The 13191-nt window shown below is 46.5% G+C and overlaps 1 protein-coding gene across 3 annotated transcripts in view; it reads right to left on the bottom strand.

Moving 5' to 3' along the window:
• The window catches only part of Nod1 (nucleotide binding oligomerization domain containing 1), a 79116-nt gene that overhangs the window by 51260 nt on the left and 14665 nt on the right, over positions 1-13191 (bottom strand). For all 3 annotated transcript variants that reach the window (XR_009225094.1, XM_046425997.2, XM_046425996.2), the window contains exons 2-5: positions 9534-9616; positions 7536-7846; positions 5493-5667; positions 1853-3677 (exon numbers count right to left, since the gene is read on the bottom strand). Coding sequence is in view for 2 of the 3 variants with exons in the window: in XM_046425997.2 (XP_046281953.1) it covers positions 1853-3677; positions 5493-5667; positions 7536-7730 (2195 nt within the window). In the remaining variant the exon portion in view is untranslated. The remainder of the gene's footprint in view (positions 1-1852; positions 3678-5492; positions 5668-7535; positions 7847-9533; positions 9617-13191) is intronic.

The raw sequence follows: 13191 nt of genomic DNA on the forward strand, positions 1-13191 counted from the left end.
AAGAAAAAGTAAATTGAGTTTATGTGTGTTTATTTTGATCTCACTAGTTAAATTCTATGCTTAGGACCTCTAGTATGAAGCTAGCGTGCTGGTCGCGCGGCAGAGTGTGGCTGGGCTCTAATAAAGCTTTATTGACAAACACAAGCCATAGGCCGAATTTAGTCCACAAGCTGACTTCTGTAATAAATTAAAGGCCAAACAGGTAAAAGCTTGATTTTTAGGCCACATCAAAATGATCAGGTCAGACACTCCAGACCCTTACCTGTAGCCAGATTGGTGGTGGTGTACAGTGTGCACATGTCCTGTATGATCATCCCAGGTTGACAGAGGCTATTAGTCACTTCCAGTGTCTATGCTTTCTTAGCAATAGAAACCTCCCTCCTTTTTTACTTGACATATACAATTCAATTCTACCAGTGAAATTGAAGAAACAGTATCATTAGCAGTAGTTGAACAGTCCTTTTAAAATAATAAGGTTTGCTCTTTTTAGCCTTTTCCTTTGTCCTGGTGGCTAGACTGCTGACTGGAGCATGGGTAGCCATGTTGTGTTAAAGCATAGAAGCGAGATAGTGAGAATGGCATTAGAACAAGGCAGAAGAGAACCTGGGCTCCTGATGGTTATGGAGACACTATACCAGCTCTGTATTACCTACCTCTAGCCTTTGCATAAAAAGAGAAATAAGCTTAAAACTTATTTAAGACATCAAGATTTTGTAGTTTGTCTAACTCTCCAGCTGAAATGAATCCTATCGGGTACTCTCGGGGGAAATCAGAGAGCTTCCCCGTAGTCGCCCATAGTCTCCTACTTTCCTGTGAGCTGTTTTTCCTTTCCTGGGGACAGCAGAATGGATCAGGACCACCACACTGCTGCCAAGTCTCTCTTTCATAGGATGGGTGCAAGGTGGCGCAGGATGACAGATTGCCAAAGGCTGCAGAAGAGAGAGCGGTTGGCTGCTAGGGCAGAGGACAGGTTCCAGGCTTTCAATTCCCAGGCCAGGGAAGCCTGCAGCTCCTGGCACTCCATGTGCCCACACAGATTCCTCTCTGGCACCAGTACATCAGGCCCTGGGAGGCAGGTGCAAATCCCCACTGCTCTTCAGAAATACATGAGCCAAGTAATAGAGAATTCCAGGCTGGTAAGACTGACAAGGTTTGTTCTAAGCAGGAAATGCTAATAGACAAGAGCAGACTGGCCTCTTTCCTGAAAACCCTCAAATGGAAAAACTACCATGTGGCAGAATTTTCACCAAGCAAATAGGGCTGCTGATTTGACCATGAAAGGCAACTCATGCCAAGCAGCTCCAGGTCTGCTTTCTCTGCAGTCACGAAACCTCCCTCATGCCAGAAACTTTTCACAGGCTATCTCTAATCCTTCAATTGGTCTTAAAAGATAGCTTCTTTATGCCATCTTTATTCTGGCTCTACCCTGTCTCAGCTATGTGATCTGAGTCAGTAATTATCTCCTCTGTGCCTCTGTTTCCTCATTTACCCAAACGGAGACAATGATAGTACCTACTTTATAGAGTGAAGAGCATTAAATAAGGTAATATTGGTAATGTGCTTCACCCAACCTCAATAAACTAAGTTGTTCTTACTGTGATTGCTGGGATTATGAGCATCTCCTCTTTCCAGAGGAATTCACCAAGGCTCAGAGAGGCTAAGCAGCTTGTTCAAGTGCACCCAGCTGGGGAGGACCAGTTCTGACTCTCTTTAGTCCTTGCCCTCTGTCACCCTGAAAGAAAGTCCAGATGTTCCAAGACCAGTGACTGTGAGTTCTAGGGGACAACAGACTAGGGGATCCTGACCAGTGATGCCAGTCCTGGCCCCATTCCAAGCCCCACCCCACCCTGACCTGATAACGGTGAGGCGGCTGAAGCAAGGCTGCAGCTCCCGCACACCATAGTCGTTGAGATTGTTGTTGTCCAGATCAAGGGCAAGCCGCTTGCGGGAGTGGTGCAGGACGAAGGAAAGGGCACTGCAGTCAGCGGAGCAGGCATTGCAGAAGGTCAGCTTGAGGTAGTTGGCGCAGATGCCCTTGGCCGCCAGCTGCCCCACCTTCTGGCTCTGCGTCTCATAGATACAGCGCAGCATCCAGAGGAAGGTGGGCATGGCCTGCACTTGGCTGAAACCCCCGGAATGACACCGGGGCAGGCTCTTCAGGTAGGCGCGCAGGCTGGCAAACAGGTGCCCCCACAAGGCCTTGCGCTTCCTCCGCAGGGTGGCAGCAGGCACCAGGTGCTGCAGGAGTTTCTGTCTGGCTTTGGACAACAGCCCGCACAGGAAGAGGTTGGTGAACTGAAAATGATCCTTGTTTTTGAAGGGATCAGAACGTGCCAGCCTGCCGCCCCCGAAGCACTGGAAAGGAAGGAAGGGAGGATAGCAGGACTCTACCGCTGCCTCTCCAGGAGGCGCCCACTCTTGAAAGAACCTGAGCAGCTCCCGGTGTCCCACCTTGTTGTCCACCACGAGAAAAAAGGCGGTAAAGAAGGCCTGGAGGGTGATGTGGAAAAACTCATAAGACTGCTGTCCCCCTTCAGGGGTCATTTCTGGCACGGCCCTCAGGAAGCCCAGCTGCAGGTCCCCCTCCTGCAGCTCTGAGGCCTGCACCTCCTCCTGGGTGAACACGAAGAGGCTCCTCTCCATGCCGCTGTGAGCCACCTGCCCCAGCGAGCGCAGTGTGCGCCAGCCCGCGCTGAAGGTCTCGGCCGGGCTGCGCGTGTTGCGCTGCACCAAGCTGCTGGGCTGCGTCCTGTTCAGATGGACCTCGGTGACCAGCAGGAAGACGTCGGTCAGGGTCACCGTGCATTCCGAAAGTTGCGGGGAGCCTTCGAGGGTGGTGTAGAAGTGCTGGAAGCACCGGAAGATGATCCAGCAGAAGAGAGGCACGGTGCACAGGCTGCAGAGGTTGGGGTTGGCCTCCAGCTGCTGCAGCAGGCGGTCCTGCGCAGGGCGCTCAGGGAACATCTTCCGGGCATAAGTCTGCAGGTGGCTGGGGGAAAAGCCCCGGAGAAGCACCTTCTTCCGCAGGAGCTGGCGGGGCACCTCGACACCCGTGCGGGCCGTGAGCAGCTTGCTGGCGCCCTTGAGCAGCCTTCCGCTGAGCAGGTTGGCCAGCAGGACCAGCGGGTGGGCGGGCTCCCAGGGGCAGCAGCTGTCAGGCACTCGGCTCAAGTCGAAGTCCGAGTGCAGCTCGTCCAAGCCATCGAAGGTGAAGAGGGCCACGTGGGGAAAGCGCAACAGGAAAGCAAACACCTCATCGGGGTCCTGCTCCGGGTAGCAGTAATGCTTGAAAAGCAGGTCCTGCAGGCACAGCGTGTCACTCTCCTTGAAGCAGCTGAACATGCGGCAGCGGAAGTGGAAGAAGAACTTGACCCCTGTGTCCAGCCGGCCTGAGGCCCAGAGGCTCTGCAGCCGCTGCAGCAGCATGGATTTGCCCACACCCGCGTCCCCGAACACGAAGATGGTCTCGCCCTGCTCGTTGAGGACGCCTGAGCTGTGGTCCAGGAGGCAGGACAGGCTGCCCAGGCTGCCCAGGTTCTCGTTGCTGAAGCTCACCAGCTCCATGACGGTATCCATGTAGATCTCCTCCAGCAGCAGGTCCTCCTTTTGGGCATAACACAGCATGAATTTGGAGTCACAACCCAATTGGTGCCGCAGCTTCTGGGTGTACCTGCTCACTGGAGAGACGGGTGGCAGGCACATGTCGGGGTGAGAGGCAGAGAGAGAGAGGTGGAAACCACATCAAACAGGGAGATATCAAGGAGGAAAGGCAAGCCCTCAAGCAAACCAAACACCCCCCAGGGCCCCTGGGGTGCTCAGTGCAGGCATTCCTCAATACTGGCCCTCTGAAACCTGGAAGAGCCCACACTCCAGAAACTGAGCATCTCCAGGTTTCCATCCCTCTGCTTGCCTTCCTTTTTAGCCCCGCTAGAGGGCGACACATTTCAACTGGGATCAGAGTCTGAGATAGGCCTCTTGTTCCTCTGCAGTGTTGTCACTGAACTCTAGCTGAAGACAGAAGCCCCTACACTGGAGGGCCAGGCCAGATGGCCCTGCTTCCCTGCCCCATCCCTCAGCCTTGTTCAAATACCACGAGCCAGTTCCCATTGGAAATTTCACTGTTAAAGAAAAAATGACCCTGACCTTTCTTTTGCTTGCAACATAGCTGTTAAAGCAGCTGGTCTCAAAAGCCAGAGGCCAAAACTTTTTATACAATGATGAACATTATGGTTTACAAAGGAGCCGCGTGCCTCACCTAAAATACCACAACTAGTACACTAAGATGAAGGCAGCACCAGCCCTGGCGCCCAAGCTGTGGGCCTTGGGTTACCAATGTTTGGCATAACGACTGGGTAAGGTCTGAGCAGCCCACAGGGGCAGAGATGCTCACATGGGTGCCATGCTCCCAGCAAACCTGAGTGACAAGAATGAGACTTAATGCCACAAAGCAAGTGGTTCTTCCCCGAACAAAAGGCTGTTCCCTACATTCCTTTATAATAGTCTTAATTATAATTCAATTAGCCAAAATTGGGTACCCACGTATATTTCCAGATTCATCTCCAATCCTTTTCCCATCAACTTTCCAACTTGGTTGCCTATTTAATATTTGTGAAGTGAATTGTATTTTGTTTACCACTTTATTGAAGTGTAATTTATATACCACAAATTTCACTCACTAGTGTTATAGACTTATCATTGACTTTTACAAGTGTATAAAGTTGTGCAAACATTAGCACGATCCAGTTCTAGAATACATCCATCGCACTCCTGAAGATTTTTCATGCCTATTTGCGGCCAATCCCTGCCCCCACCTTTACTGCTCTACTTTCTTTCTAAATCGGCTTTTCCTATGATTTTAGTCTTTTGCATGCAGCTTCTTATAGAGTGAATTATACTTTAAAGGCTAGGAAATAACTGGCTAAAGGAACCAATGGAGAAGTCCTTTGAGAGGACTACTCACCATGGAATATTTTTCCTTTATTCATAGGGGAAGGAGCAATAAGAGCAAAACGCTGGCTGTGGATGGCAGCTACAGGAGCAAGTCCATCCCTGGCCCTAAAAGTCTGCTTGTTGGCCATTGGCCTTGTTCTCCCTAAACATACACCTGGCTCTCTAGGTATGTTCTTTGCTTCTGTTTCCAAGGTCAAACTATCTTTTTTTTTGGTACTGACATTAAATTAAGGGGTGCTTTACCACTGAGCCACATTCCTAGTCCTTTTTATCTTTTATTTTGAGACAGGGTCTCGCTAAATGGCTAAGGCTGGCCTCAAACTTGCAATCCTTTTGCCTCGGCCTCCCAGGTGTCCAGGATTACAAGCATGTGTTACAGTGCCTAGCAAGAATTAAATTAATTTTATTATCTGGTGCTATTCCAACTTGAGGTGGAATACGAGACTGACTTTTATGCCCACTTGGGTCTCAGTGCTACAGCATTTCCAGACCCACTGTCCTTGTGCACAGGTGCCTGTAGTCACCCTGGAGCTGACTCATACCTGGGTCGGTGTTGACAATAGTTTTGCTCTGAATGAGCTGGGAAGGAGAGTAGCAGATCTCCAATAGCCACGGCCTGAGGTCCACATAAGCATCTGCAAGTTGCTGGAGCACGTAGAGGAAGAACTCAGAAACCTCCTCACCCTTGCTCTGGACCAGGTCCAGAAGTTTTCGGACCTGGTGGCAGCACAAGCAGAAGGGTTATGAGCTGGCACGAGGGGTCCTTCCTGACAGAAAGATACCTCGGTGGGCTTAGTTCAGGGCTCTGAGCTCTTACTAAGCCAATATGAAAATCTGATGCATTAGAAGCCTAGCATCTTCTAAATTGATCTTCTTGGCAAGAGGCAAAACTGGGAAGCTTCCATGAGCCTAAAAATAAAAAAGTTTAGACTCACGACTAGAACCATATCCACCCATGGAATTCTCTGTCTGCTTTCCCTGGGGATTGAACCCAGAGCTTCATACATAGAAGGCAAGTATTCCACTACCAGGCTGAATCCCGGCTTTTTATCTTAACCTAGCACTATTGCCATCAGGAATGATTATGGAGAGGGAAAAAATCACCCTGAAGCCTAATGAGGCGGCAGCTGGGCCATGCAGCAAGAGGGTAACAGACCCCCATATGTATTATATGTTTTAAGTAGCCTTTTTTTTTAATTAAAAATGCAGGGGGAAAATAAGTGTGCTACGGAGTTTCAAATAAGTTCTGTCATTCCTTTAAGTGAGACGGAGTTATGGGTCTCAATTCTATTTTTTCAGAAGGTAACACCAAACTTAGGTGAAACTAGTTGCTGCTACATTGTCTACAATGGAACGTGGAGACCTCCTCCTTGGGGAACCACCTTGGATGTAGTCCTTCCTAAACACAAGGCCATGTCCATCCTGAGTCCTAGCCTGCTACCAGCAGCCCATAGGGCTTCAAGGCACAGAATGACCATCACTGCTAGTGTTCTGTGCTCATCTGCTTTTTCTCTCCCATTCATTTAAAGTGGATTTAACCATAAGTTGTCTGGAACCAATATATATGGCAATGAAAGCTAGATCTAAGAGCTTGCTCCAGCCACAACCACGGAACTGATATGCATAACCATGAAAAGAACCCAATAATTGGAGCACTGACGCTCTAACAAGACCTCAGCATGGGCTGACCACTTCCGGCTCATCCATGGCATCTACCACTACCACCAACCTGTCGTAGCTACTGCCACTAGAGCCTGTGGACAAGTGTATAGGATCAAGCATTCACATTGTGATGAAGAGTGAGAAGGAAATTGTTGGAACATTTCTAGGATTTGATGACTTTGTCAGCATCCTTTTAAAAAGTGGTGGTGGCCTAGGTTTTTTTAATTTTTTTTTTTAGTTGTTGATAGACATTTATTTTGTTTATTTAGTTGCAGTGCTGAGAATCAGACCTAGTGCTTCACACGGGCCAGGCAAGTGCACTACAGCTGAGGCCCAGCTCCAGCCCCCAAATGCTTTTACTGATACAATGAAAATCACACCAGAAGGAAGAGGATTACTAAATTAGATCAGATTTTGCTAAATGGAAATGAAATCACACCAGAAGGAAGAGGATTAATAAATTAGATCAGATTTTGCTAAAGGGAAATAATATAACAATGCTGATTCCTAGAGGAGAAGGACTTGGAGTCCAAACGAATTTCCTTGACTTATGCTAGATTCCACTTTGTTTGTAATAGCAACAAAATAGATTTTGTAAAACATCTTCTAACGTTTAGATTCTCTAAAGCTCGTTTTCCTGTTAAAGGGAAATACTTTGAAAATGTATTATATGGCCCTTTTTCTAAGTTAATCATGATTATCTTGGAAAAAGAAGAAATTAGGGTTTTTTTGAAGATTAAAAAAATAAAGGTATTTTTGGTTAAAAAATTAAAACAACAACAACAACAACAACAAATAAACTCAACGTGAAATTCTTCCCCGCTTACTAAACTCACAAAACCCCTGACTCAGGCCAGAAGGGACAAGACCCTTCCAGCTTCAGGGGCTCAAGTCCTGCCAGTACCAATCCCATCACCAAGCACCTTGTCAGGTTGGGTGGGGCAGGCACCCACGATCTCTGCATCCTCAGCTGAGAAGTAGTCATTCTCCAGCAAGTTGTCCACCACACACTGAGTGTTACGGATGTGAGTGACCAGAAGTTCCCGGTTGATCTTCAACAAGTTGATGTAGGAGTCAGAACCAGCTGGGATGCTCTCACGGTGCTCCTGTGTTTCCATAGTTAAAGTAGCAAATAGCTACTTTTCCCACATTCATCGTTAGCTGCAGGTGTCTTCCTGGTACAAGGGCAATCAGGATTCAGGACCCTCAGGGTCCCCGCCTCCCAGTGCAGACTCTAAAGTGATAAAGGAAGTGATCAACAAAGCAAAAGCCCTGGAAGGGTTCCCCCAGCTGTCTCTCCCACGGGATTTCTTTACTTACAGCAGGACGGAGGCATGCTTATGACTTTTATCTGAGATGCATTCCAGAAAAAAAATATATTTAATTTTTGGCTTGTGGGTTTTTAATAATTACTAGGGTAACTGAACAAAAGCACCCACCTCTTGTTTAGCAAAGCTCCCTAATTTTTATTATCTTCTTTGAGAAAGCAAAAGTGTGCCTGAATTCTAGACTGTGATCGAGCTGGACAGGTGTATGATCTTACATATCAAGGTTAACTGGGATGGGAGGTGTCTGCATCCTCCACGTGATGAGCACAGCAATCTCAGAACTGGGAACAGAGGAACTACAGGGGAGGGTGAGATACAGAGTGCGCAGAAAATGGCCCAAGGAAACAGCCTGCATGAGGACTCCTATGGTGACCAGAGCCAAGAAACCTAGGGACAACGATGTGTCATTACTGCCCCTTCTGTGTTGAGCCATAGACCTCTGCTGACCCTACTATCTTCATACCTTCAGTAAAGTCTGTTCTGTACAAGCACCATGGGGAGGAAGGAAGAGCAATGGCCATGTGTGGACTGAGAGGACAGAGGGAACATGGGTTCTTAGTGTGAGGTGACCAGGAGAGGCATCTTTCTGGAAACCCTTGAAAACCTCATGAACATGATGAATTTCCAGGAACAGGGACCCAAGTTATTTTAGCTGGGTATTAAAAATGGGTTCATCTGAGTTATCTCCAAATTGCGTTGATTTGCTTTCTTGCAACAACAAACTAAGATCATTGAGCTACATCTTTGGTTATCCGTATATGTGAAGAAAGAATCAAAATCTTGGAAGCAGAAAGACCTTGAACTGACCACTTGGTCCTTTGCCCAGGTAGGAAAATCCATACATTTCACAGAAATAGTATAAAATTATTATTGTTGAGCTAAAAAAAGTTCATAGACCTCTGAACAGTGTTATTCATTTATGTCTCATGAACCATGCCTGCTAACATTCAAGTCTAGTGGTTTTCAAATTTTTGTTTAACAAGTCATTTGTGAGTTTCTACGCTAACATAGTTCCATTTCTTTCTTTCTTTTTTTCTTTTCTTTTTTTTTTTTTTTTGTACCAGGGATTGAACTTAGAGCACTCAACCACTGAGCCACATCCCCAGCCCTATTTTGTATTTTATTTAAAGACAGGGTCTCACTGAGTTGTTTAGTGCTTCACTTTTTGCTGAGGCTGGTTTTGAACTCCAATCCTCCTGCCTTAGCCTCCCAAGACACTGGGATTACAGGTGTGTACCACCACGCCTGGCCTTCTTCTTAATTTACCTACCAAATTGCTAAGTCTTCATAGAATCTCAGTTGTACCTCACATAATAACCTCCCTTTTTTAACCTGAGTGACTAAGCAAGTGACAATATAAAATAAAACTTTGAGCAACAGAAGAGCAAGAGATTCTTACCAAAATGAATTTAAAGGATGAGAATGATTTGTTACTATTCTACTAACAGCATGCTAACCTATTAGATGTGAATGCAGCCTTTTTTATTGTGGTCAATTCTGTGACCCACTTTTAAGAGCCACAGCTTTAGAAAATCAATTCCTTTAAGACATATCAGCTGATAACATTAAATTTAAGTTAATGGTTAATAATACCTTTTAAAGTGTCTGGCATCATTCTGGGAAGGAAGTAAAAATGTTTCACTTCTCGCCTTAAAACTTCAATTTCTTTCTGGAATCTGCAAAATTGAAAAAGAAGAAAGGTGTTTGAAAATGCTATAGTGTGGAATGGTGAAGGAATGAGTGAAATTGCTAATAACATAGTTTTTAAATCCCAAAACTCCAGGATCTGAGAGTACTTTCTGTACCATTTTCTTTCTGGACAGGTTTCCAAATGTCAATCACTGGGGCACTACGTCACTTGTTTTGTTGTTGCCATAATTGAGACCATAATTGAGACCCACCTGTCCTTTACTTGCTTAACTTTTTGATTACAATTGAGTTTTTAAAACTCTAATAGATTAGGTGCACATTTGTAATCCCAGCAGCTGGGGAGACTGTGGCAGGAGGATCGAGAGTTCAAAGCCAGCCTCAGCAACTTGGCGAGGCACTTAGCAACGCAGCAAGACCCTGTCTCTAAATAAAATATTTTAAAAAGGGCTAAGGATGTGGCTCAGTGGTTAAGCACCCCTGGGTTCAATCCTCAGTACCAAAAAGGAAAAAACCAAGACCAAAAACAAAAACCCTCTAATAGATTAATTTTCAGGGCGGTTTTATGTTGCCATTAGAAAGAGGAAAAAATTACTTGCAATAAAGTAAATAAACTCACCAGAAATAAAACAATGTAAGTATATTCCAGCTGGTGGTACTGTCTGGAGAGTCTAGGGGTGTGAGGCCCTTTCCTCTTGGAAGCATTGGAGAGATGTTAAAGACCTAGTAGCGCAATGTTGAGACTTTTTCTTTAAGATGATGCCAACTGAGAAAGGAGTAGCTTCTCAGTTGACGATGCAGTTTTAATGCCTCGCTCTCTTCTTTAGGGGGCTGGGAATGGGGGTGACACACTTGCTTATCCCTCCCGTACCCCTCTCTGCTTCAGGCATCCATGATCCCATAGGAACAGTGACTTCTCTCCCTAGACTTTTCCTGTAATGACCACCTCGGACATCGCCGTCTCTCACCATCAAAGGTGGAAACGTTCTCCCGATTTCTGGCCACCTAAACAAAACACTATGTTACAGGTCGGCCAGCTGGTGAGGAGACTGTTCATATGGAAGTTCCAGAGCCCGGGTTTGGGATTTAATCAGGGGGCTGTTAGCTCAATTCAGCAGGATGTCAGAAAGACAAAAAGAGGAACTCAAGACTGTCGGGTCAACAGGATCCAAAGGGAGACCAAATCCATACCATGCACACGGCGGGAAAATTCAGAGTCCATGGGCATCTGTAACTAGGAACACCAGGGAGTCAGGGATCTCCTGGCCCTGAGAGATCTTTCACTGTATTTGCTGGTAAAGGGTGAGTCCTTCTGAGAAAAGGCAAGGCAAGGCCAAGGTCAGGCCAGGGCCAGGTTTCTGGGAGTAGAACTTGCTCTGCTGGGTGGGGCTCTCTGGCCAGTGGTACAGGAGAGTGAGGTTGGCAGCTGGAGGGAGACCCTGGTGAGGCAGCTCTAGGAAACAAACCAAGGGGTTCGGGACAGGAATCAAGGCAAAGAAAAGAAAGAAAGAAACAGTAAAAGGAAATCCACATCAATTGTGATTTTTTTTTCATACCAAGAATTGAACCCACGGGTGCTAAAGCACTGAGTCACATCCGCAGCCCTTTTCATTTTTATTTTGAGACTGGGTCTCACTAAGTTGCTTAGGACCTTGATAAATTGCTGAGGCTGGCCTTGAACTTGTGATCCTCCTGCCTCAGCCTCCCCAGGATTACAGGCATGTGTCACCCCATCCAACTAGTTGTGATTACTTTTGACTGATGGAATGACAGTGATTTATTTTGATTTTGGGAGGCATATTCCAAATTATCAAAAACAAAGAAAATACTTTGTAAGGGGAACTTGGAACCCTAGAATACAGAGAGGTCTCTGGGGACTGCAAGTGGGGTCAGGGGATTACCAGGGTTTTGCCGATGACGATTGTCAGAACTCAGCATCAGCACATGAGATGAGGTCACGGGGACCTATCAGAGAAATGATTATCCTAGAAGGGAGAGCAACTGGGACTCAGGGGCCAAAACTAGCTTCCTGTTTCTGTCCCCTAATCACAAGGAGAAACCACAGATACACATATTCAATGTCACTTTCTAAATGGGGATTTACCCCAGCTTTTTTTTTCCTCTTTACTATTCTAGGGCACCCTGAGAGGAGGTGTTTTCCAGACATCTTTCTAGGTTTTAATAATTTTTTTTCTGTTTTAATAACTTGTCCTCTTTTCTATAGTGACAACACCTGGTCACTGTAGAAAATTCGAGAATTTTGTAATGCATTCCGCTGTCATATATAAATTTTTAAAAAAAAAGAAAATGCGAGAAATGAAAAGAAAGAACAGGAAAAAAAGGAGGAAAAGGCAGAAAAAAGTTTGGAGGAAAAAAATTGTCACCTGTCACCCACATGCAATAATCACCTAACATTTTGAAGCCTTTTCTTTCAGTTTTCACCTATGTGGTTTGTGGGTACATTGGGTTCTGGTGTGTTTCTATCTCACCCTTACCTTTATCTCAGAGTTCTTTGTGAATGTCAGGGTCCTTTTGAAGCTGGTTTCTGACCAATCCACCAGGCTTCCAGAAAGCAGAACGCTTCACCTTACCTGGCTTTCCTTTTATAAAGATAAGAAGAACTTACAAGCCACGCTGCTGTGCCCCTGTGCAAGTCCCCGAACCCAAAAGAGGCTCAAAAGCGATGGCGGATGGCTGCACCTTCCCTGGCCTGACCCTGCCTGCCCGAACTGTGTAGCAAACCTGGGTGCTCGGCAGCCTCCACCAGCTGCCACGTCAGCCAACAGAGTTCTACCCTCCACCTGACCTGAGGAACGGCTGTCAGGGTGGAAATGCCTCCATGATGTTGCAGCCTCATGCATTCCTTCCACACAGATCCACTACACACTTGCTCACACTCACAGTCAGCCCAGCTCTGTGAGGGGCCCCAGCAGGCAGATGATCATTGCAAACACAGAGTAAGCGCTTTGGTTGGGGACCTGCATTGACCTAATGCTTTACATACTCTGCAAAAGGCAGGCTTAAATACATGGTCTCTGGAGTCCTTCTCTGGTGTTCAAACTTGATCATTAGCAAGTTAGAAGGAAGCACCTGCTGCATAGATCCATGGCGGAAAGGACTGGTTGCTAGTAAGTTATTTTCAGGTTACAGGGAACAGGGCACACCAAAGTGATCTCGTTCATGGGCTTTATCAGATGGCTCATTGTAAGGACCGCCACTCACTAGCAAGTTAGCCAGCTTCTCTGGGCCTTGATTTCCTCAAAGTGAGAATCCCTGCCTCAAAGTGTTGCTGGAAGAATTGAGTTAATGTGCACAAAATGTCTAGACCAGGGCTGCAGACAATAGACCTCAGTCATTTTCAAATCATTTGATCTTTTCTGTCATCTCCATCCTTACCACAACCGCAGGTGGCAGAGGCCAGTGTTACCACTGCTTTACAAATGAGAAAACTGAGGTTAAGTGTCTTCATGTGGTTCACAGCTGGGCAGGGCAGACCACTCCAGAATGAAGAGTGAGTGCATAAATGGAACGAGAAATGCAGAGAGAGCCCATCTGGAGCTCTCTAGAGAGCTTCCTTGGGCTCCAGTCATGGTGACCACAGAGG

This window comes from Marmota monax, unplaced genomic scaffold, assembly GCF_021218885.2.
Source record: "Marmota monax isolate L192 unplaced genomic scaffold, Marmota_monax_Labrador192_F-V1.1 WCK01_AAM20220418_F8-fsc00133, whole genome shotgun sequence".
NCBI classification, from domain to species: Eukaryota; Metazoa; Chordata; class Mammalia; order Rodentia; family Sciuridae; genus Marmota; species Marmota monax.